The sequence below is a fragment of the Bactrocera neohumeralis genome, chromosome 3, assembly GCF_024586455.1.
Source record: "Bactrocera neohumeralis isolate Rockhampton chromosome 3, APGP_CSIRO_Bneo_wtdbg2-racon-allhic-juicebox.fasta_v2, whole genome shotgun sequence".
NCBI classification, from domain to species: Eukaryota; Metazoa; Arthropoda; class Insecta; order Diptera; family Tephritidae; genus Bactrocera; species Bactrocera neohumeralis.
Genome location: NC_065920.1, coordinates 52,505,054 through 52,527,344, shown reverse-complemented (window position 1 = coordinate 52,527,344; position 22,291 = coordinate 52,505,054). Strand labels below are relative to the sequence as shown.

At 35.4% G+C, this 22,291-nt stretch overlaps 5 protein-coding genes across 7 annotated transcripts in view; 2 read left to right on the top strand and 3 right to left on the bottom strand.

The window, feature by feature from the left end:
* The first annotated feature begins 811 nt into the window (after positions 1–811).
* LOC126754183 (uncharacterized) lies at positions 812–7,126 on the top strand. The gene is made up of 6 exons (XM_050466141.1): positions 812–997; positions 1,107–1,397; positions 1,920–2,107; positions 3,011–3,106; positions 3,164–3,973; positions 6,471–7,126. The coding sequence occupies exons 1-6, from the start codon at positions 871–873 to the stop codon at positions 6,999–7,001; spliced, it is 2,043 nt and encodes a 680-aa protein (XP_050322098.1). The 5' UTR covers positions 812–870; the 3' UTR covers positions 7,002–7,126.
* A 166-nt stretch (positions 7,127–7,292) lies between these two features.
* On the bottom strand, positions 7,293–9,415 carry LOC126754188 (methionine aminopeptidase 2). The gene is made up of 3 exons (XM_050466150.1): positions 9,142–9,415; positions 8,201–9,055; positions 7,293–8,130 (listed from the first exon to the last, which is right to left on the bottom strand). Exons 1-3 carry the CDS (start codon positions 9,290–9,292, stop codon positions 7,703–7,705), a joined length of 1,434 nt encoding a protein of 477 aa, XP_050322107.1. The 5' UTR covers positions 9,293–9,415; the 3' UTR covers positions 7,293–7,702.
* A 415-nt stretch (positions 9,416–9,830) lies between these two features.
* On the top strand, positions 9,831–10,619 carry LOC126753711 (transcription initiation factor TFIID subunit 11). Its single transcript, XM_050465385.1, has 3 exons — positions 9,831–10,171; positions 10,233–10,417; positions 10,483–10,619. The coding sequence occupies exons 1-3, from the start codon at positions 9,831–9,833 to the stop codon at positions 10,617–10,619; spliced, it is 663 nt and encodes a 220-aa protein (XP_050321342.1).
* Positions 10,620–10,788: 169 nt separating this feature from the next.
* On the bottom strand, positions 10,789–15,736 carry LOC126754180 (zinc finger protein 37). 3 transcript variants are annotated; one of them, XM_050466136.1, is made up of 7 exons: positions 15,386–15,736; positions 14,548–15,327; positions 14,281–14,488; positions 13,428–14,215; positions 12,675–13,362; positions 11,710–12,191; positions 10,789–11,637 (listed from the first exon to the last, which is right to left on the bottom strand). In XM_050466136.1, exons 2-7 carry the CDS (start codon positions 15,160–15,162, stop codon positions 11,173–11,175), a joined length of 3,246 nt encoding a protein of 1,081 aa, XP_050322093.1. In that variant the 5' UTR covers positions 15,163–15,327; positions 15,386–15,736; the 3' UTR covers positions 10,789–11,172. The 3 variants fall into 3 exon arrangements, with proteins under 3 accessions (XP_050322093.1, XP_050322095.1, XP_050322094.1); XM_050466138.1 differs by having other exon boundaries at positions 14,548–15,291; XM_050466137.1 differs by having other exon boundaries at positions 14,548–15,200.
* Positions 15,737–16,243: 507 nt separating this feature from the next.
* LOC126754194 (lipase 3) overlaps positions 16,244–22,291 on the bottom strand; it is a 37,178-nt gene continuing 31,130 nt past the window's right edge. Inside the window, exons 4-5 of the mRNA XM_050466157.1 lie at positions 18,224–18,967; positions 16,244–17,159 (exon numbers count right to left, since the gene is read on the bottom strand). Of these exons, the coding sequence (XP_050322114.1) occupies positions 16,770–17,159; positions 18,224–18,967 (1,134 nt within the window). The 3' untranslated portion in view covers positions 16,244–16,769. The remainder of the gene's footprint in view (positions 17,160–18,223; positions 18,968–22,291) is intronic.

The following is a 22,291-nucleotide window of genomic DNA, read 5'->3' as shown; positions in this document are numbered from 1 at the left end:
AGAAGGTCGTCCGCATATGCACAACACTTACAGAGCGGTACTGTTGACCGTCATAACATGAAACCTCTCCATCTCTGTGAGTATTCGACGCAGTAATTGGCGGGGAAAGTAGTAGAAGAGGATGACCTTCAATCCGTTGGAAAGACCAGGTGGAGAAGGATCTGGCTACACTTGGAATCTCAAATTGGCGCCAAACTATGAAAAGGAAAAAACGACCGGCTCGCTGTTGTAAACTCTGTCTACGCCAATCAAGAAGAAGAGGAATGCCAGAGATAGATAAAGTCGGGTCAATACTGCCTCTATCTCCAATATTTGTAATATATAATTTTCAAACTTCCTATTTCTGAACATTAATATTGAACATACTTTAAGGCAGTTTAATGCCGAAATTCTCATATTGGTCCATGAATTACCCCCGCTTCCATATATTACATATGCATAATGATTTTCGTTTTTCTAAACGTTTAAAAACCTATAAACTATAAATCTTTTATTTGTTTCAAAAATATATAAAAATAATTTTAAAAAATTTAAGCAATAAAAGCAAATGTTTAAATTCAATAATTATTGTAGTACTATTTTGCTGAATATCTTTTTTCCGTTGATATTTGTAATATTATAATAACTTTATATGTTGATCACAATTTGTGAATAAAAATGCAACCCTGCTTTATTTTTAACGCAACAACCGTCTGGCAACACAAGCTAACCGAACGGATATAAAGAACTGTTAATTTCAATTTCACTCTTTCAAAATTAAATGGTGAAAAATTGTGCAAATATAGCATTTTCGTACAAGGCTATTATTTGTTCGGTATTAAAATTATTTACCATAATTGTTGTGTATACGAAAATAAATCACACAGAAAAATGAACTCGTTAATATTAATCAACTATTTGGAGCAGCAAGCGGTAGGCAACAGCAAATTACAAGAACTGTTGGCCCAGACGGCACAGTGTTTGGTGCGCAAAGAAGAGAAACGTAAACTGGAGAATGGTAAGCACTAAGGAAAATTAATAGATAAAGTAAAAACATAATAAATTATTTACATATTTCCACAACTGAAATTTGTTTGCAACTAATAACAACAACAACCATTGCTTAGAATTATTACAAGAGACGCTAATCAACACAATGGACGTCTATGAATTGGAAAGCATTCTGAAACAGTTAAAATTGCAATACCAACAACAATGCGCGGTACAAGAAGAAATGTTAACCGTTTACAAGCATTCTGTCGAATTTTGTGTGCAAGTACAAAATATTGATTGGAATTCGCAATTACATTGTAAGCTGGAACTACTGCAATTAAAGTGTCAGAATGAGATACGCGAACTGAGCGAAGAATATGAGGAGGAAAAGGAGCGTAGAAAAGCGTTGGAACAGCGGCCAATAGGTGGGTATGGTTTTATTTATACTGTTAACTAGAGATGATTAAGCGATAATAATACACTGAGACTGGATGTTAGAAATTAATTTAGATTTATTGATTGTTTTTCGGATTTTATTTGGTTATCTTAATAAGTATTTATTTAAGTTTATAGTTTTTAATAAGAGACATGCCTACTCCGACAGCCTAAAAAAAGGACTTTTGTGAATTAAATCAATAGAAATGATCAGAGTGACAAGTTGAGTTGATTCACCCAAATCTGCCTGTCTGTCCGTCTGCCCTTTTCTCATCAAAACGCTGCTAATTTGTCGGAATTGGCGACATCAGGCCTATATATGATATAGTTGTCATACAAACTGACCGATCCATTATTAAGATCGGATACCTATAGCATGCCTTACAAACTAACCGATCAAAAAAAAAAGTTCCTTATCTTAAACTTTTATTTATTTTAATTTTTTTATTATTTATTCATTATATTTTAATATCACATTATAATGTTATAATTAACAAAAATTTTACTTTCAGTTCAAAAAGTGCGTGCTGCTGAAAAAGAGGTTGCCAACATTCAAGCAAAAATAGACAATGCTAAACAACGTGCTACTGCTTACCAGAGGAAATTATTGGAGCAATTAGACAAGGTTCAAAACGAACAAAATGCTATAATCGTTTTGTTAGTAAAAGGAAGCAAAGAAATAGCAGAAAAAGAAGCAGAGGTAAATATAAAAAATATCAATTGATTATCAATGAAAAGGATAAATTAATGGATCCATAAATATATTCGTGAGATTTTTTCAAAATTTAAACATTTATTTAAGAAATATGTATGACCACTAGTATTAATCAAAGTATTACCTATCTTAAGCTGTAGCTTTTTTCCATCTTTTTGGCAATTTTTGGCTTCCATTCCAAAATGACCGCCCTGATTTGGCGGACAGCAATGAAGGAAGCCATCGTCTGGAACAAGTGGTAGTCAAAAAGGGCAAAATCTGAACTATAGGTGGGTGAGGCTGTTTTCTAAATAGCTTTTAACCGGTCTTGCAACATGAAGCTGAACTTTGTCATGATGGAAAATTATTTTTTTGCTTGCGTCATGAATATTCGGCTTTGCCGTTGATTTTGACGTTTGGCCAGGTTTCAAATATGATTTTTTGCATTCAGGGTTGTCATAATGTTCTCAGCTTCCTTCCTTTGAATATATCCGACCGCTTTTAAATGTTTTGAAATTGCGGCTCAAGTGACTTTCATAAATACGGCCAGCCCTTCCAGTTCCCCATCTTCAAACTTGCTTGGCCGTCCTGGACGGCTTCTTCGTATTCCAAGCCAAAATCCCCGGACCCGCTGGGTGCAATTCACGTATTACTTTACCGAGCCGTTGCCTAACTTTTATTAAAGTCATAAAAAAGAGTGAGTAGTACCCTCGGACAGTTTTCGCCAGTTAAAAACTCAGTTCAGTAAACAGCGAACTCATGGGTTTCGGATTTTTTGGATATTCTTTACAACTTACTGCTTACCAATCCTAAAACAGTTAGATCGCGGAAAATCTGTCTGACAAGGGTGGATCCGATTTGTAAAGTCATAATTTAAACTCTACCACGACATCACTTTTCATATTCCAGCTTGCAGCTTTGGAAAACGCTTATAATGCCCAAAGAAAGGATTTGATGGCACAAAAGCAGGAATTGATTTCAAAAATGCAGACATTCAATACGAAGGTAAGTAAAGTCACCATGAAACTCCGTATACATAATCAAGTCTTCGTTAAAATTCAGCTCCCCGTTTACGTCAATGCAAATGAGTTGGAGCCGAGTCTAGAGAAAACCGCCACAAACGACGATTTCACGCCATCCATCGCTACGAAGCTTGATGCATTTCCTATTTTTGGAAATACCATTAATGCGAACACAGATGTAAAACCGAAAGAAATCAGTTTCTTAGATCTTTTCAAAGAGTGGGAGTTACAGAAACAAAAACAAATCGAAGAGCTTGTAACCACTACTGCATATTCTGATTTCACTTCCATCGTTCCAAATTTGACTGTAAGCTATGACTCTGAAACGGACCACACGAATACAATACCCGAAAGTGGGCCAAAATCCATACTGCGACGTCCAAATATTGCGGAGGATGTGGGTGCTGCTTTTATACCCAAAAAACGTGTACGTTTTGCCACTCACGAAAGTGTAGAGAATAATTTGGATTTCATTTCAACACGCCATGCGAGCTTCAATCCGCTTGAATGTGATGCTGTTGCCGGAACCGGTGAAGAAATTGAAAATGATACATTTTTGGTTGATGATAACGTGCCAACATTTAATGGTGATACTGAGACCATTGAAATTTTCAGTACGGATGAAGTCTTAAGAAATGAAAATAAGAACGCGCACAGTGAAGAATTATCCGGACAGAAACAGACCAGGCCGGAATTCGTTACGGCGAAGAAATTGCTCAGGAAAGCAAGATTACAGGGTTCGCAAAGGCAAAGCAAAGTGCACACGATTTCCAGTGCTGTCGAAAAAAAGTCAAAAATCGAAATTCGAGAATGTCGTATCATTAAACCAGCAGGCACTAAATTGCCGACGGTGAGGTTTTTTAAATTTATCATTTTGTTAATTCATTTAATATTTGTATTTTATGAGAAAATCAAATTTTTGGGGAAATTAATTTTAATTGCTGTTTAATATTATCTCAATATTTTTATACTTTTGCAACATGTGGACACAGAGTAATATTGTTTTGTTCACCTAACGGTTGTTTTTGTCACCTAAAACTAATCGACCACTTCGACTGGTAACTGGCGAATGATACGCGTGATGTTTTGATCCAAGGTCTGAATCGAAGCGCGATTGTCCGCCGAGACTTTTGGCTTTACATATCCTCACAAGAAAAAGTCTAACGGTTTGGTATCACACGATCATGGTGACCAATCGACCGACCCAAAACGTGTAATTATATGCTCACCAAAATGTTCTCTCAATAAATCCATTGATTGATGCGATGTCTGGGAAGTGGCGCCGTCTTGTTGAAACCAAATGTCGCCAAGATCACGACCTTCAATTTCAGGCATCAAATAGTCGGTTATCATGGGGTGATAACGGTCTCTATGGGCGGTTACCTTCTCACCGATATCATTTTTGAAAGAATATGGACCGATGATACCACCGGCTCACAAACCACATCAAATCGTTGTTTTTCTGGATGAAATGGCGCAGCTTTTGAATCTCTTCAGGTTGCTCTTCGTCCCAAATGAGAGGTGATAGTGTTGCTCAGTGCTCCAAACTTGATGATAAGAAGCTTATTAGTATTTCTTCATACAAAGTGATTATAAGCATGTTGAAAACTTCTTTATTTATTTCGATTAACATAGCCACAGTGCATCGATGAACTTTATTCGATGAAGATCCATCAAGAAGCAGTGTTTATCGATGGTATGGTAAATCCAATCGAGGTTGTAGATCACTCCAAAACGAATTTCGCCAACGTCTTCTTCTTCTTTATTGGCGTAGACACCGCTTTCACGGTTATAGCCAAGTTTACAACCCTCCCCAGGGTTGCGCTGGATTTGGGACCCGCCAATTAAAAAACGCCCCCAATGAAAAGCAAACAGCCTTTCGGGAAGGACGTCCACTGTAAAAAACATTTGTACGATAACGGTGGTTCCATACACCTCTATGAAATTGTGTGAGATGAATAAACGTAGATTTTCTCGTATGAGCCCGAAGGTAAACATCAGTCGACTCTACGGGGGTTTCAAGATGAGCCGAATGCGACAAAAGTTCTTCGCAAACGAAGCATTTCCAAGCAAATAGTTGCCTGCTTTGCTTTCGGGAAAACTGGACAATGCGAGCTCTCACAGTTCGACTGAAACAATTTTTGAGCACTCAAAACATCGATTTGATGAATCATCCACCGTAGTCCTGACGTAAAAAATAATCTAAGAGCTCATCATTTTTCTATATCTGAAGAGGGGTTGAAGCATTCAGACCGCATATTTTTGAGATACCCCAATCAGTGTGGCAAAAGTATTGCGACAATTGGTTCAAAATCATGCAAAAAAGTGTATAACGGAGAATATTATTAAGACAAAAAAGCTCTCAGGAACTATGTGACGAATTCCAATCAAATCTGGTGGCCTACCTCCCAAACATTCCTATCATTATCTGTGAAACTAGAATAACAACCACGCCTACTTCTCATATAACAACTTTTTAAAATCAATCTGATTCTTTCACTTCCTTCTTGTTTACTTACGTAGACACCGCTTACAAAGTTATAGCCGAGTTTACAACAGCGCGACAGTCGTTCTTCCTTTTAGCTGTTTGGCGCCAATTGGAGTTTCCTAGTTTAGCCAGGTATTTCTTCATCCGGTCTTTCCAATGGAGTAAAGGTTTTCCTCTTTATTTGTCTCCCCCCGGGGGGTACTGCGTCGAATACTAATAGCTGTTGTGTTTTCATTTATTCGGACAACGTGACCTAGCCAGCTTAGCCGCTGTCTCTTAATTCCCTGAACTATGTCAATGTCGTCGTATATCTCGTAACGTCGACTCATTAGATGTTCTCATCGTCCATACCTCTGCACCATATAACAGGACGACGATGATGAGTGACTTGTTGAGTTCGGTCATTGTTCGTCGAGAGAGGACTTTACTTCTCAATTGCCTACTCCGTCCGAAGTATGTGGCACCTGTTGGCAAGACTTATTCTGCGTTGGATTTCCAGGCTGACATTATTGTTGGTCTTTATACTGGTTCCAAGGCAGACGAAAGTATCTATGACTACGAAGTTATGACTGTTAACAGTGACGTGGGAGCCCAGACGCGAGTGCGACGACTGTTTGATGACAGGATGTATTTCGTCTTTCCCTCGTTTACTACCAGACCCATTTCCCTTTATAGAATACAAATCAGGCAGATGGAATCAGACTTTGCCTAGACCCTATATAACTAACAGGCCTTACGTACCTGAAGGTACTGCCTTCGCTTTAATCCTTGCAAGTTGCAAGAGTATGACATGTTCGGTTATACCCGAACTTCGCTCTTACTTACTTGTTTTTTAATAATTTAAATTGATTTTTTTCAGAAATTACCCATAGTTCTCACACCAGAGCCACAGGCCCCAACCACAAGCTCAACAATTGCCATAGAACCTTTACAGTCGACCAAGAATAAAGTGTTCAAAACACCCCCAATACCAAAAGTACGAAAGCAACAGAAAATACCAGACCGTAACAACTTCTTCGACGACTTTTTGAAGGAATCTAGCGTAGAAACCTCTCAAACAGATTCCGAGGTGGGTACAAATGCCGTTAAAGACCCAAATGCTATGTTAAGCTTTGATGAGTCCACGGGTACAAGTGAAAAATCTAAACGCAGGGGTAAAAAGTCGTCAATGGATTTTGAGAGTTTCTTCCGCGAGACCCTCAAGGGCTGCAATGATGACAGCGCTGCTTTGCAGTTGTCACCCACTGAGGAGGACAGCGACCTACTGCAGTTCGATTTGAATTTTGCTGAAAATAACGGCTTATCGAACAGCAACTATGAGGATTTTTTCGCTGATCAAGAGAATGCTGAAAAAGATGATGACTTGTTGTCATTCAACTTCAGTGATTAGTTCGACAGAAATGTGAACATATTTTTAATGTCTCTTCTTATTTGTTGACATTTTGTAAATCGGTGTCCTTAATCTAAAACGAGAAATGTATACTCTCGCAGTAAATTTAATTGATTTTTATTTGACTCTAGTTATTGTTTTTTTTGTTGTTGTAAATATGAATTTTGTTAAAAATATCAAAATATTATTTTTTTCTTGTGGATTCTCTTTACCGTAAAGTGGACTTTATCATCAGTAAAGTGCTGTGGAACCTATTTGTGGGCTCTGAAAAATAAAAAAAAATTGAGACTCTTGTCATCTTTTGAATGTAACTTTTTATTTTGGGTTTTTGATAAACATGCTTTATTTTACTTTTACGTTTTAAATTCAATGCTTTATGTATGTACGTATGTATTACAAAATCGATTACTAGAAGCAGATATAAACATTTTTTAGAACGAATTGGTACATTAGGCGCAAAGAAGTTTTCATTCGAATAATAATTTAACAATGTATGCAATTTTTAGATGATTAGAGCTTATTTTGTTTGCTTTGGCCAAATCTTAGTATTTTGAGTGTTATACACATTTAAGGAAAATAATTTTCAATTGGGGTAAATTTCAAGTGTTAATTCCATTGAGCACTAGATAAAATTATAATTATGAAAACAATTTAGAATTTGCATTCTTCTTCAAGTGTTATTGTATGTATATGTGTATGTACTAATAATCATCACCACGCGATACAATTTCTTTACATGATGGGCGCAACATAATTGTATGCTCGTACTGAGCTGTGTAGCAACCTCTAATGTCGCACAGTGGTGGGTAGGCCTCCACAACACCCTTATCGCAAAGATCCTTCAGCGCCATTTGATATTTAGTGGCACCGGCGCGATCCAACCAACGTTTACAGAACGCCAATGTGCCGAAATGTTTATTGATTGTGCCCAGTAACTGTTTGGATGATTGCAAACGCAATGGCACGAACGGGGCATCGAAATTCTTCATGTAATGCGAACAATCCATATCGTCATGCACTAGACCGCGACCGGTTGAACCGAAAGTCTCGATAGCGTAGAACTCATTCTCTTCCATGCGTGTGGATTCGCCACCCTTGACAATTGGCACAGTCTTGCCCGAGTGAATACCTGTGTACAACATAAAAATGAAAGCAATTATATGCCCGCACAAATATGTAAAGCACTGATTGCGACTTACGATATGGGCTGATGGAATGGCCGTTTAGATTTCTGATAGACTTGATTGGATATGTTTTGCCATCCAACTCCAATTCATATGATTCCATAACTTCCTGTATGGCAGCGCCTACATCGCATAGACGTACATCAATACCGGCTTCTTTGATACCTGTATTGGTGGCCTCCTTCACAGCTTGCAAAAGTTTGTCGTACTTATTGTTAAATGTCAGCGTGAAGGCGCAATCGATAATGCGTCCCTTGATGTGTGTGCCGAAATCAATTTTGCAAACATCATCATACTGCAAGACAGTCGTATCGCCAGCGTTAGGCGTGTAATGGGCAGCGCAATGATTCAACGAGCAACCGGTGGGAAATGCCAAACCGGCTTCCAGTCCATTTTCACCAATCAAACGACGTGCTGTATTCTCCAATTCTTCGCAAATCTGAATCATAGTCATGCCCGGCTTAATGTAACGTTGCATGTACTGCCTGGTCTGTCTGTGTGCCTCGGCAGCCTGACGCAATTCCTGATAGATATCGTTATGCATGCGATCCAAAGCACGTTTTTCCTCCGATGTAAAACGATCCTTGGCAGTACGATCGTCGGGCAGATCTTTAGGTGTGGGATGTTGTAAAATCTCACCCTCTGGAAATTGTCCATCAGGGAAGAGTTCCGCAATTGGTATGCTCGGTGGATCCGTTTGCACTTTCTTATTACCGCCTTTGTTTTTGTTTTTATTCTTCTTCTTAGATGCAGATTTTTTATCGCCTTCATTTGTGGCATTTTCAACTTCCTCTTTGGACTCACCGTTAGCCACCGCATTTACTGTTTCGCTATTTTCACCATCCGTTGCCTTTTTCGCCGCTGCCTCAGCTAGCGCAGAGAGTGTGATAATTGCATTAGGGTTAGGTGATCTAATTTAGAAAAAAAGTCATTGTCCATTCTGTAGCGCAGCTTACCTTGTCGCAGTTTCTTATTATTTGGTTTAGGCTTCTTTTGCTTTTTCACCTCCTCTCCAGTTGCGGCAGGAGTTGTCGCATCGGTTGCCGCATTTTCTACGTCTTCCTCCGCATTGACTGTGGCTTCCACTTTTGTTACTTCTACTGACATTTTGTTGTACAACCACAATGAATATCCAATTTGGTTATTAAATGAACTTTGCGCAAAGTAATGCTGTAAAATTTTCCGTGCTGGATGAGTGTTGCAGAAAAAGGGAAGACAAAAACACGAGGTAGTTGTCAAAACGACAAAAAGGCACGGTGCGAAAATAGCAAAAAAATAACAATGCATTTGACAGCCGACAGTGCTGTGGCAGCTGAACTAAATTTTAAATTATTATTTTTAACTCGAGATGTGCTCATAACCATACTAAATGAGTTTTTATTTCAAACGAAAATCTTTCAGTTAACCTGTAACTTTTAAAATCATATTTGGAATTTTATTAACACTTCTATTGCCATTATTTTCTTTGAAATTTATTGTAAAACTTAAGAAAAAAAAGAAATCATGCAACCCTGCTTTTGTAGATAAAACTAAATATTGACATTTGTCAAACAGCTGTTTTAGCGGCTGCAGAAAAAAAGTATACTTTTGTATACTGTTTATATGTAAGCAACTTGTTTTATTTATTGAAAATAAATTAACTCTAATGGATGAAATACTGCTTCCAACAACAACTGTCTCAACTACGACAACAACAAATTCAAGTTCGCAAAAGCAAACCGAACACGATGAAGTCGATTTAAAGTTATTTGACAAAGCAAAGATTAGCAGCGATATGGAAAATCGCACGCGCGATGTCGATGGTGATGGCAATGTTAATAGCGATCACTCCGGTGATGAAGGTGCTAACAAGGTACGTTTTCAAGATGAGCTTGGAATGGATATGAAGGAGCCAAAATTGGAAGGTGCAGAATTAAACGATGATACGCCATCCAAAAAGCAGAAAACCAAAAAGGAGTTGGAAGAAGAGGAGCGCGAAAAAATGCAGTAAGTAAACACCTGGAAATACATAAAAATGTAGATTAATTTTTTTATAACTGCAATGTAGAGTGCTCGTTTCCAACTTCACCGAAGAGCAGCTCGATCGCTATGAAATGTATCGCCGTTCGGCATTTCCCAAAGCGGCAGTGAAGCGCCTCATGCAAACCATAACCGGCTGCTCCGTATCACAAAATGTTGTGATCGCTATGTCGGGTATAGCGAAGGTATTTGTTGGTGAAATTGTGGAGGAGGGTAAGCCGGCCAAAAATTTACTTTATTTGAAACATTTATTTTCATGTACACTTTTACATGTTCAGCTTTAGATGTTATGGAGTCGGGAGGTGAGATCGGCGCTTTGCAGCCCAAATATTTACGTGAAGCGGTGCGCCGCTTACGACAACGTGGCCGTATGCCTATAGGGAAATTTCAAAAACCATACTTTCGCTTAAATTAAAGGCTGTCTTCCACACAAATATGATAAACATTAAAGTTAATTTAGCAGTTTCTAAAAACTTAGCAATAAGTCTAGGCATGAAGATGTATTGTATGTTTAAATGTAAATTATAAATATATTAAGCGAAGCAAAATGTATTAAAGCAAAGTCAGTAAAATGTTGACGTGTATGCATTTGTAAAGTAAACATACAATTTTATTTGTTTTGACAGGCGTTCGTTATTATACACTGGTACTACTCATGCAACGTGAATTTTAGCTGAAGGCATTTGTAAACAAGGTTTACTAGTGTTTTTTTTTATGCATAATAATATTGCACTTTACTAAAATGTTATTTTTTATTGCATATTAGAAAATTTATTTCAATATTCATATATTTTTTAACTCTATACATATTTAAGCAGTTATTGACTAAAACTAAAAACAATACATTTTAAAATGCAAATTTGCTTAAGTTAAGCGTATCACTAACAAACTCTATGACACTTTAAAAGCAACTTAAATTTACAACTAAACATACAAATTAAATCTAAATAATGCCCTCACTTCCGCACTCAAGGAAATGCGGTCGACGTAGACGCCAATGTATGCGTATCATCTATAAATTGCGTGATGACTTGTGGCAGCAATAATTGTGGTGTCGCGGTTTGTGTATAGTTTAGGGGCACAGTTGCCAAAGGCGCAGACGGTTCCGAGGGATAATTAATCTCTTGCGCCATCGGACGATCACGATCAATTACTTCTTTTGCTATTAGCGTATTGGTTTCCTTATAATCCACGCCAGCCTCTGGCTTAGCGCCTAAAAGTAGATTGCCTTTTTGCACGCCCATATACTGTGTCGCTTTTGCATTGAGTGGCAATTGGCCACAAGTATCCGAGTGCACTTTACGATGCGCCTGCAGGTTGGAAACACAAGTGAAACGTTTGCCACAGCCATTGCAAAGGAAACGCTTGATGCCCGTATGCACGGTCATGTGTGTGAGCAGTGATTCGCGGTAGGGATAAGCTTTAGGGCACAGCTGCGGGATGGAAATTAAGTTATATTATTTATATAAAAAAAAAGCACATGTAAACGAATTTCGGTCTCTTACATGACACTGGAAAGGTTTGAAGTCCGTATGCCGCGTTTTTATATGCGTCTTGTACTGGGCTTTCACTTTGAAGGTCTTGCCGCATTTGTCGCACTGATAGGGCGTATCATCCTTGTGCAAAAGCAGATGTGTTTTCAATATACCTGCTGTGGTTAGATGCTTGCCACACACATTGCACTGATAAAGCGGCTTACGGCCACAATCGGAGCGTACGTGATCGGTCAACGAGGTGCGTCCAGAGAATTTCTTACCACATTTGTCACAAACAAAATTTCTATTCGCCACAGATTTGCTGTCTCGCTCCTGTTCATGTTTTCTCATGTGATTTTTCAACGAATCATGACCGGTCATGAATTTTTCACAAATATTACAAAAAATGAGATCACGATGCTCCTTGCGCGCATGCGCAGTTGCCTCGTCCTTGGTTGCGAAATACACGGAGCAATAGCAGGGACACTTGAAGGTCAAACTGCCGTCGGGACCTGCGCAAAAAAAAAAAAATAAAAAAATAAATATATACATATGTATGTATATAGTAAATTCATTCCGTTATTTAGGTTTAAAAAACAGTTTTAGTACAAATTTTTGGATTAGCTTTTTTAATTTATGGTTCCAGTATTTGGATTAAAATTAAAAAAAAAAACTTAATTAAACTTTTCGGGATTACAAAATAATTTAAAAATTATAAATTATAAATAAATTATAAAATTTAAATTACAAATAAATTATAAAATTTAATTCTAAATTTTTAATCGGATTTTTTGAATTAAATTTTGTTTTAATTTTCATGCCGGTATTTGGCATTAAACTTTTTTTTTAATTTTTCATTCCGATAGTTGGGCTTAAAAATTATTTTTAGTAAAGATTTTACGGTTTATAAAAAAATTAATTCAAATGTTAATAAAATAATTTTTTAATGCATTAATTGCAACCCTGCATTCAAAGATTATTTATGTTTTGCTCACCATGCATTTTGATGTGATTGGTCAAACGTTTCTCCATCAGATATATTTTGGCGCAAATATGGCACTTGAAGACCTCACCATCATTAATGGACGTTTCTTCGGTTTTAAAAGTCTCCTTGATTTCCTCCTCTGGCCGTTGATGATCGTCACGCAAATGCTTCTCAAAAGGTTTGCGTATGTGGTATACTTTTATGCAATATGGGCACTGCCAAGGCTTCTCACCGCGCCTTGATAGTTTCAAACGCGCTTTCAGTTCCTTTTGTGAAAGCTTAGCCATACGTCCCTGCTTACAGGTTTTACCAGTTTTTTGTTTATCTTCCGTCTCCTCATCATCAGCGACTGCACTTTCTACATTTTCATCGGCATTATTAGGCACATTTACGTCATCCGTCAGTTGACGTGGCTTGCGTCCACGTTTCGTGACCTTTGCATTATCTTCAATTTGCGGCTGTGCAACTTTTTTGATGCTTTTACGTGATTTTTTCGGTGCTTCCAATGCGCTATCCGGTCTATCAGCGTCATTTGCAAGCTCGTTGTCCGTATCTGCAGTTTGTTGGTGACGTCTTGGGCGGGGGAATGGCACAGCATTGCGTGAAACTTTCACACTCGACTCATCCTTCAATGCGGGGTACCGTTGGCGTACATCTCGTAGCATTATTTTACAAGGAGCTAGTGGTGCGGTTAAATGCTATAGAAAATATATACAAATAATTGTAAAAATTGCAATGTTATATTTATTTATTGCAAGCTCACATCACTATCAACGTCCAAAATGTCGGTCTCCTCCACATAGTCGGCGCTATCCTCCGCTTTGATTAATATCAATTCAGTCTCATGTAAGCCCGCTTGCTCTCTCTTCATAACGCTTTGCGTCGTCTTATCTTTTAACAGCGAATCGAGCAGTTTATCTTTATTTTTGAAAATACTGGCATCTTCTGATTTGACTTCGAACTCGGTACCAACAAATTCACGCGAGTCGATAAATTCTAGTTCGTCATCATCATATGCATTATCCATATAGTTTTCAATTCTTGCGATGTTTTCTTCTTTTTTGATATCTTTCAATTTTGCAAGCGTTAATTGTACATTCTCTTTATGCTCATCTTCACTAGCACTATCTTCGGCTGGATCAAAATCGGCATAATCGTCTTCCGAGTCTGTTTCGAATTTACCGACGTCGGTAACAGTTTTTTCTTCCGTACCATTTTGTAAGCTGGGCGGTGGAGCAGGGTTAGTTGCTTCCTGCGTTTCTATTATTGTGGCAGTCTCAAGCCCGTTAATTTCCACTTTTTCAACACATTCATTAAGCCATTTCTCCTGCTCATATTCATCGTCTTCTTCCGTATCTGTAGCAGATATTTTCCGCTTTCTTTTGCCTGGTCTGCCATTAGCACGATTTTTGGCGTTCAAATTTGTGGGTGTAGTACTGTCTACATCTAACTTTGCGTATGGCTTACGCACTTGTTCTTTATGATCTGGCTTGATAATGCGATTGGAATTGTTTACTTTTATTTCAGAGGTAGGATTAAGTGTTGGTGGTACTGAAAAGTATTTTTGTAGTTTTATGAATAAAATAATATCGTACAAACTGCATGTTGAAACTTACTTCTGTGCCGATGCGTGCGCGTGCGCTGTTTGGGTGGATCAAATTGTGGTAGACCACAGGTGTCTGGTCGCGTACGTCGATGTTTTATCAAATTCGAATGACAAGAGAAACGTGTAAGGCAGCATTTACACTCCACCAAACGCACACCGGTGTGTATCGAGGAATGCGTAACAATACTTTCTCGATGAGCAAAACACTTACCACAAACCTAAATTAAAGCAAAATTATATTTAAAATCTAAATATGTAAAAATTATTTTTTACTAACATCACACTTGTGCGGTTTCTCGCCCGTGTGTGAGCGCTCATGCTCCACCAAACGTCCTTTTTGCAGAAAATTCTTGCCACAATAGCTACAACAATATTTCCGCTCGCCAGTATGCAGCACCATGTGTTGTTTAAGATTATATTTTGTTACGAAAGTCATTGAACATTGCTCACATTTGTGAGGTTTAATTTTGCCACACTCCGTTTCTATATGTCGTTTGTATGGATAAATTGTCTTATATTCTGCGCCACATTTGTCACATTTCAGCATTTCCCTATCGATGCCATTATGTACGACCCGTATATGCTCACGATAGTCATCTTCGTTTGTAAAAGTGACTTCTGTACAGAGCCGGCAAACGATTGTTGTATGCACTTTGTCCCGATGTTTCTTCAATTCTTCCTCCGAACAGAAGCGTTCGTCACAATAACGACAGAGGAAGCCACCGGGTGGCTCATGTTTCTTTACATGCTTCACATAACCGCTTAGCGACACTAATGCCTTATCACATACAGGACAATGCAGCTTGGGTACACCGTCGGTGGTCAATTGCACTAACATTGATTTTGTTGATGGTGGAGCTGGTGTTGCTGCAGTCGTACTGGCAGCTGCCATATTGGTTGCTGTGGTGTCGCTGATTTGCGATGCCGTTGCTGAAATCACAATGGCAAACAATATACAGCTTCGCGCTCAACAGTTTAAAGGTTGCGAGGTACAAGTATAGAAGGACACACATAAATTTAACTATAATCCATATATAACATTGTTTAGCCGCATTTACTGCATTTATTCATATTAATAACGTTAACTAAACCAAAGTTCTTTAAACAATAAATACCTGCTGCTCACCGAATTCCACACTTTAATAAGAACTTTGCTTAATTAAAGCCTGATTTGCGTTAAAAGCAAAATACGCAAATTCCACAATATAATTTGTATTTACTTATTTTGTTGTATTTTCCATGTCTACGCGTTCTTTTTAGTTACAAACGTGCACATATGATAGAAAAAAATGTAAACAACTATCGCACTGCAAAAAATTATATATGAATTTTTCATAAGTTCATGTTTCACCAAATGCACTACACTTTTAAAATTTTGTATTGGTGAAAAATCTATGCTTATCAAATTTTCTACACTTAAAAAATCTACCCGTCCGTCCACTAGCTGTGCAAAATCAAAGATGGCAGACTACATAAAGCAAACGTCAATTTCGTTGTGTGTATTCATTTCATTTGATTTTCCAATTGGGAGAGCACTGAGCGAATGCGGCATTGCCAGCAGCAAGTTACGCAACGAACGTTTCTGTTTTTATTAATGAGGTAGGTACATGGTGAAAATTTACAAAATTTATTGTTATTTTTTTTATTATATTTTTTATTATTTTTATTATATTTTTATTATTTTTTTATTATGGAAAACAAACTATTTTTTATGTTATTTTTTGACAAATTTTTGCTCTACAAATATTATTAATAACTTAGATTTTTTTTCATAAATGTGGCAATCAATTTCGCTCGATAACCTTACTAAAGCTTTGAATTTTTGTAGAAATTATTTATTTTTCGGAAACCTGGAATCAATTTCACTCTCACAACTTTCCTAGGTTTCATATTGTTGAAGAACCAGTATTTTATTTTACTCAACCAAATGTACAATCCTTTTTTAATTTATTTTCATAAATAAAAAACCGGAATTTATTAAAAAATTTATTTTTATATATTTTTTATTAGTTACTCGTAAAAAGCGTTTCATTTAGTCAGCGTAAATACTTAAAAATAATTTATTCGTTATACCTACATCAAGTACATACAATTCGCACATGCATACGTATTTTAGAATACATATTCAATAAACACTAAATAATATTGTCTAACTTCTTAAGCGAAAAGTTCACAAACCTTTGAGTATTTGCGTATATAAAACGCCATTCTTTTAATTCCTTCACTTAGTTTTCGTTTTTATCTTTTTGGTCTCACAGCTTATGAAAGGTACATATAAATGTCATATATTAATTAAATATTTAAATATTTTTTCTTCGTTTTTTGTTTTGTTTTTAATTTGTTTAGCTTGATTATTCTACCTATATACCTTAAATATTGCAATAATACTAGAATCATACAAAAAATAAAATATTTACAAACATCACTTATGGTAAAACCTATACAACGAACACACTTTATTTGTGACTATTCAGCATTTTCCTTAGAGGAAAATCAATTTCACAAATTTTGCAGCTCATGTCTGGCGATTTTGTCAATTATTCTATCGTTTATCACTTCTTTCACATTGATTGACCACAAGAAGTCATAGTGGTTCCAATCGTCATAGGGTATACGATAGAGTTCCACACAAGGCAGCAGCGTTGCCAGATATTCCACATCCTCAACGGCGGACATGTAATCATTGTTGCTGTAATACATATTTACACAGCTGGATATCTCGTGGACATTGTATGATGGCGGTGTCTCTTGTTGATAGTACTTCTTATTCAATTCGATGCCGTGATCGTATTGACGGAAATCACCGGATGTGTACAGCTGCAAGTAGTGAATAATTTGTGTTGTGGAGGCACCGGCGGGATGAGTTTCACAAACGTGTGGCAGCAGTGTCTGCAAATAAAAATAAAAAAGTGAAGCATTTATAAATTTATTTGAAAAATAAAAAAATTTTTCAGTGTAATGTAAAATAAAAAATACAGTTTTTTAAAATATTTTTAAGGAAATTCCTTTTAATTTTTCCGTGTAAAATAAAATATTAGACAAGCAGAAATTTTAATTTTTTTCAGTGTACTGTTAAATAAGAAATTAATATTTTTTGAACATTTCTAAGGTAATTCTTTTTACTTTTTCCGTGTAATGTAAAATAAACATGAAGAAGGAAGAAAACAATTTTCAAAATTGATCTTACAAAAATGTTTTAGAAAAGTCGTCCATTTTTTCAGTGCAATGAAAAATAAAAAATGAAAAAATTAATATTTAAATAAAATTTTCTGAAAGACATACATACATGCATATGTATGTATGTAGACAGATATGTCTGAGGAAATTCTTTCAATTTCAGTGTAATGTAAAATAAAATACTAAATTATTAAAAATTTATTTAAATAAAGTAACAGAAAATTGTTACATTTTTTTCAGTGTAAGTAAGTTTTCAAGCCATTAAAAAATAAAAAGTACTTTTTCTAAAGTAAGTGAGTGAAAAGCATTTATTTTTTTCAGTGTAAGGTAAAATAAGATATGAAAAAGAATAAAAAGTAAATTAAGTTTGTCTTTTCTTTCAGTGTAATAAGATATGAAAAATTTTAAAATAAGTTATTCTAAAATATCTAAAAGAAAATTATTATTTTTTCAGTGCATTTTAACATAAAAAAATAATTCAGGCTTTCTACAATATGGCAGAGAAGTTTCTGCATTTTTTTCAGTGTAATGTGAGATAAGATAAGAAAAGAAAAAAACAATTTAAAATAATTTTCTTCTGAAATATGTGGAAAGAAAATTTTTAATTTTTTTTCAGTGTATTGAAAAAAAATTCAATTCAAATAGATTCATGAAGCAAAACTGACGGTTTTTTTAATTTTTGGTAATTAAATCTATAAATAGGGCTCAGATCTCTCTTCAATTCATTTCTTTAATTTTTTCATGTCTTTCTTCTTACATAAATTTCCTCTACTTACATGATTCAAATGCCGCGTACCCCAACCGCCGAGAAAGTCTAAAATTCCCGAACATAGAAACCGAAATCTAGACTCCGCCGAGCACACATATTCGCATAACAGTTTCTGCATGCTGGTAATCGGCAGCAACTCCATACCGCCGAGTACCCAACTCAAAAACGACGGATAACCCAAAAAGAGTCCACCCAATTTCGAGAGCATAAACGAATGATTGCGCATAAAGGCAATGGGCGCCAATAGATGCACCGTCTTCACTTTCTCATTGTACCACGGCAGCGTGGACATGAGCACGAAGAATGTGGTGGTGCCTTGTGAATGCGCAACAAAATGCAACGCTGTATCGTTTGTCTCGACCAACACGTAATCCAGCATTGAGGCTAAATCGTAGACGCCAATCTCGTGCCAACTGAAATTCCAGAAATCGGATGAATCGGGATGTTTGTGTTTGTGTTGGCGCGAGTATGTATTGCCACGCGCATTGCCCAGCCACACATCATAACCGGAATCGGCGAACATGTACGCCAGCGAAGTGTCTGGACCGTTGAGTATCCAATCGTCGGAGGCGCAGAGTATGCCGTGCTGTAGAAAGACTACCGGTTTGGAGGTGCGTGCAATGGCCGTTGTGTTGGCGGCGCCGCGCAATTTTGGTGAATCGGGTATTCGATATACGGTGAGTATGTAATCATCGGGTGTGTGTACTGTGTGCTCTTCGACTGGATAATTGTGGTTGGATATCATTTTGGCCTGGAAGAGAGGGAAGAGAGAAATAAGAGTGAATTAAAAATTGCAGTTAAGTACAGTTAGATTTACTAACTAGATTCATACACATATTCATATGAATGTAAGTCTAAATTTGGTTCGATATGAAAGTTGAATGAAAGTGATATTTCATTTAGTCTAATGCTAAAATTGTTGAAAGCGAAAAAAAGAGATTCCATGAGCTTATGACATATTCAATGATTATTCTTTTGTTGAGAACTGCACTGATTCTATTTTATTTTTATCAAAATAGCAAATTTGAGTTGTTTTGTTGCTATCCTGACTTATTTTAAATTATGAGAATATTATATTCTGCAGTTTATTTAATTATATTTTTGTTCCTGTTATTAAATATGATTTTTAGTAGTTGCGTAAATATATTTTTTAATTCCTCTAATTCAAGTAAAGAAGTGTAAAATATAGAGGTTAATGGGATTACTCTAAGGCGTCACTAACCAAAGGTTAAGTGCTGTTGGTAAGGTTATTGACAATTAGTTGAAATGGCATAAAAAATTAATGTCTGCACATTTAAGTAAAACAGTAGAAGTAATCGTATTTTTTGTATAAAGATTCATAATAAAAGAAATCTGAAATTCTGAAAAAAACATATACATATACATATGTACATACATATGTACGTATGTATGTATGTATGTATAAACACCTTCTACAACAATGTAGAATTTTTTAAATTTTTTTTTTATAATATAAACATTTTGCTTATAAATAATGTATTTTCATTACATAGTATTTATTTTGTATCAATTTTAAAAATTTTATTCATATTAATTATTGAGAAGTGTTTGATATACCAGGTTAAAGTTGCTCGTTAAAAGGTACGAAGGCTAATAACCCCATTAAATATTTCAAAAAATTTAATAAAATCATTGACGCGTTACATTTTAATTGAATACATAAGTATGTACGAGCGCTATTAAATTTTCATTTAACTAAATGCCGAAGTCAGCAGCAGACAGTCATTACAACACAATAAAATATGAATGACGTACATACATACATGTATAAAAAAATGTATATTACTTAAATTTAGTAAAGTGTTTAAATAAAATACGCAAGAGAAGCCGCAATTAAAGTACCCAAGTTCAAAAAAAAATTATACAACAGCGCCATATTAAAATATGTGCCCATGCATAGATATGAATATATAAATACTATGTAAATATGAAATACACAACATACAAACATACATACAAACATACATATACTCATGTAAATGCACGCTCATATTCGCCAAAAAGTCGCGCACACTATAAAATATTCCTACAATAACAATTTCCAACTGACGATTACTAATCAAGCGCCGAACCAAGTGCGAAAGCTAAGCAAGCGAAACCAAAAAATAAATCAAATAAATACATACATAAAAAACCACACATGGCGCATCACATATGCAGAGTGGCGTGTGCGAGGCATTGGGTGCGCAGGGGGCTCGGCCAAAAGTCCAAGCAGCACGCCGCGAGTCGAGCAATTTAAAATTATGGCAAAGGTGCCAAAATGTTTGTGACAATTTATAGTAAAGGGTAGAGTAGAAAGAAAAAAACGAGAGGAAGTACACAAATGATGTATAGTATATATGGAAGTAAATATCTGTATATGTATATACAGACATTCTTATACAGACGTCTATTTATGCGGCTACATCTAAATTTGTTTACATTTATGTATGTATGTATGTAAGTGTGCATATGCAAATACACCTTTGTCACACTGGCCACACGGGCTCAGTTGAGCTTTGCTCTCACCTTCTATGTGACGTAGCGTGTTCATACATGCACACAAATAACGTTATTCGCGTATTTTTTATTTTTGTACATATTCACGCGCTGTGCACTCTTGAGTATAATTTTATTTATTTTATTTTTTAGTTATTATGTCATTTCCTACTATTCGTTGGTGTTTTTGTTTTATTTATCGCGGTGTTATTTAATTTTTATTGGTTTTCTTAACAATTTCAAGAGCACGGCAGTGCACAGCTGTGATTAATTTATCTCAAATGATTTAATAATAAATTATTGAACGTTATAATAATCTACATATGTACTTATGTACATACATATTATATTTTATCAATGATTTAAATAATAATATACATACATAAGTATGTATATATGTACATAAGTATGTATATCAAACAAAATACTTTTTCATAAAAAGATTAAGTTGAATGCATTTTAATAAAGTATTAAAAAATTTCTTGATGTGGTTTTTTGCTATAAAAATCCTTGTATTTGTGAAATAAAGTTTACTACAAGTCATACGTACTACTAACCTAATTGCAGCAACAATATGTACATATACATATGTACTTATGTATAAATGTATGTACATATGTATATAATTGATTAAATCAAAAGAGTCTCAGTAATTTATTAAACTTGTGTTTATAATATGCATATAATCGATTGAAAATTTATAATTTATACTATTTTAAAAAATATTTTACAATATACATACATATAAATCTATGAAAATATGTATGTACTATATATATAAGTATGTATGTATGCGTATGTAAGTACATATGTATATAAGGGGGATCGTTAAAACAAAATGCTTTTCACACCTTAAATATTTAATACATATAATTTGCGCACAAGTGTGTCAAAGTATATAGTATGTACCATCGGTACATATGTACATACATATGTAACTCTGTGTATGTTCATTCAATTAATTTTCTTTTTAAAGCAATAAAAATTCATTTTATTGCCACACTTTTTCGCTAATCAAACAATTTCTTGGCTAATTTTGTTTAAACACCTGCAGACTATTTGTATTCGCAATGACTTAAACGCTAGAAATCAATTTGTTTACGTCTACAGTGTTGCGTAAAAAAATAGCAGCGAAAATAATTAGGAATCTTTATGTATTAGTTGCTTTTTTGAGGTCAAACAATAAATATAAATAAATGTATTTTATTAATTATAAAATTCATAATGTTGCCACGCGTTAATAAAACTAAATTGAGAAAACTGAAATAATAAATAAAAAAGTTAAATATTAAAAAACTAAATATTAGTGCCAAAAGGGCACAATTTTAGTGACAAATAACACACTAAATTTTCAGTATAGTTTTTGGAGTTGCCAACTGACTTTAAATAAAAGTGAAACTAAAGGTATATATGTACATACATATGTACATATGTATGTTAATTACGAACATTTAAATAATCACAATTCGAAAATATTTTTTTGTGCAGCTTGTAACAGAGTTGCCAACTTTTAAAATATATGTACTATATTACTATTTCATTCTCATGTCGCATGATATTATCGATGTATAGCACA

Excerpts from the sequence above, each read along its gene's own strand:
- LOC126754183 (XM_050466141.1), top strand. The coding sequence starts at position 871 with ATGAACTCGTTAATATTAATCAACTATTTGGAGCAGCAAGCGGTAGGC. Across the intron at positions 998-1,106 it reads GAAACGTAAACTGGAGAATG|AATTATTACAAGAGACGCTA; the intron begins GTAAGCACTAAG and ends ACCATTGCTTAG. Across the intron at positions 3,107-3,163 it reads TGCAGACATTCAATACGAAG|CTCCCCGTTTACGTCAATGC; the intron begins GTAAGTAAAGTC and ends GTTAAAATTCAG.
- LOC126754188 (XM_050466150.1), bottom strand. The coding sequence starts at position 9,292 with ATGTCAGTAGAAGTAACAAAAGTGGAAGCCACAGTCAATGCGGAGGAA. Across the intron at positions 9,056-9,141 it reads TAATAAGAAACTGCGACAAG|CTGAGGCAGCGGCGAAAAAG; the intron begins GTAAGCTGCGCT and ends TCTCTGCGCTAG. Across the intron at positions 8,131-8,200 it reads CCATTCCATCAGCCCATATC|GTATTCACTCGGGCAAGACT; the intron begins GTAAGTCGCAAT and ends TGTTGTACACAG.
- LOC126753711 (XM_050465385.1), top strand. The coding sequence starts at position 9,831 with ATGGATGAAATACTGCTTCCAACAACAACTGTCTCAACTACGACAACA. Across the intron at positions 10,172-10,232 it reads GAGGAGCGCGAAAAAATGCA|AGTGCTCGTTTCCAACTTCA; the intron begins GTAAGTAAACAC and ends ACTGCAATGTAG. Across the intron at positions 10,418-10,482 it reads TGGTGAAATTGTGGAGGAGG|CTTTAGATGTTATGGAGTCG; the intron begins GTAAGCCGGCCA and ends TTACATGTTCAG.
- LOC126754180 (XM_050466136.1), bottom strand. The coding sequence starts at position 15,162 with ATGGCAGCTGCCAGTACGACTGCAGCAACACCAGCTCCACCATCAACA. Across the intron at positions 14,489-14,547 it reads AGAAACCGCACAAGTGTGAT|GTTTGTGGTAAGTGTTTTGC; the intron begins GTTAGTAAAAAA and ends GCTTTAATTTAG. Across the intron at positions 13,363-13,427 it reads TTTTGGACGTTGATAGTGAT|CATTTAACCGCACCACTAGC; the intron begins GTGAGCTTGCAA and ends TATTTTCTATAG.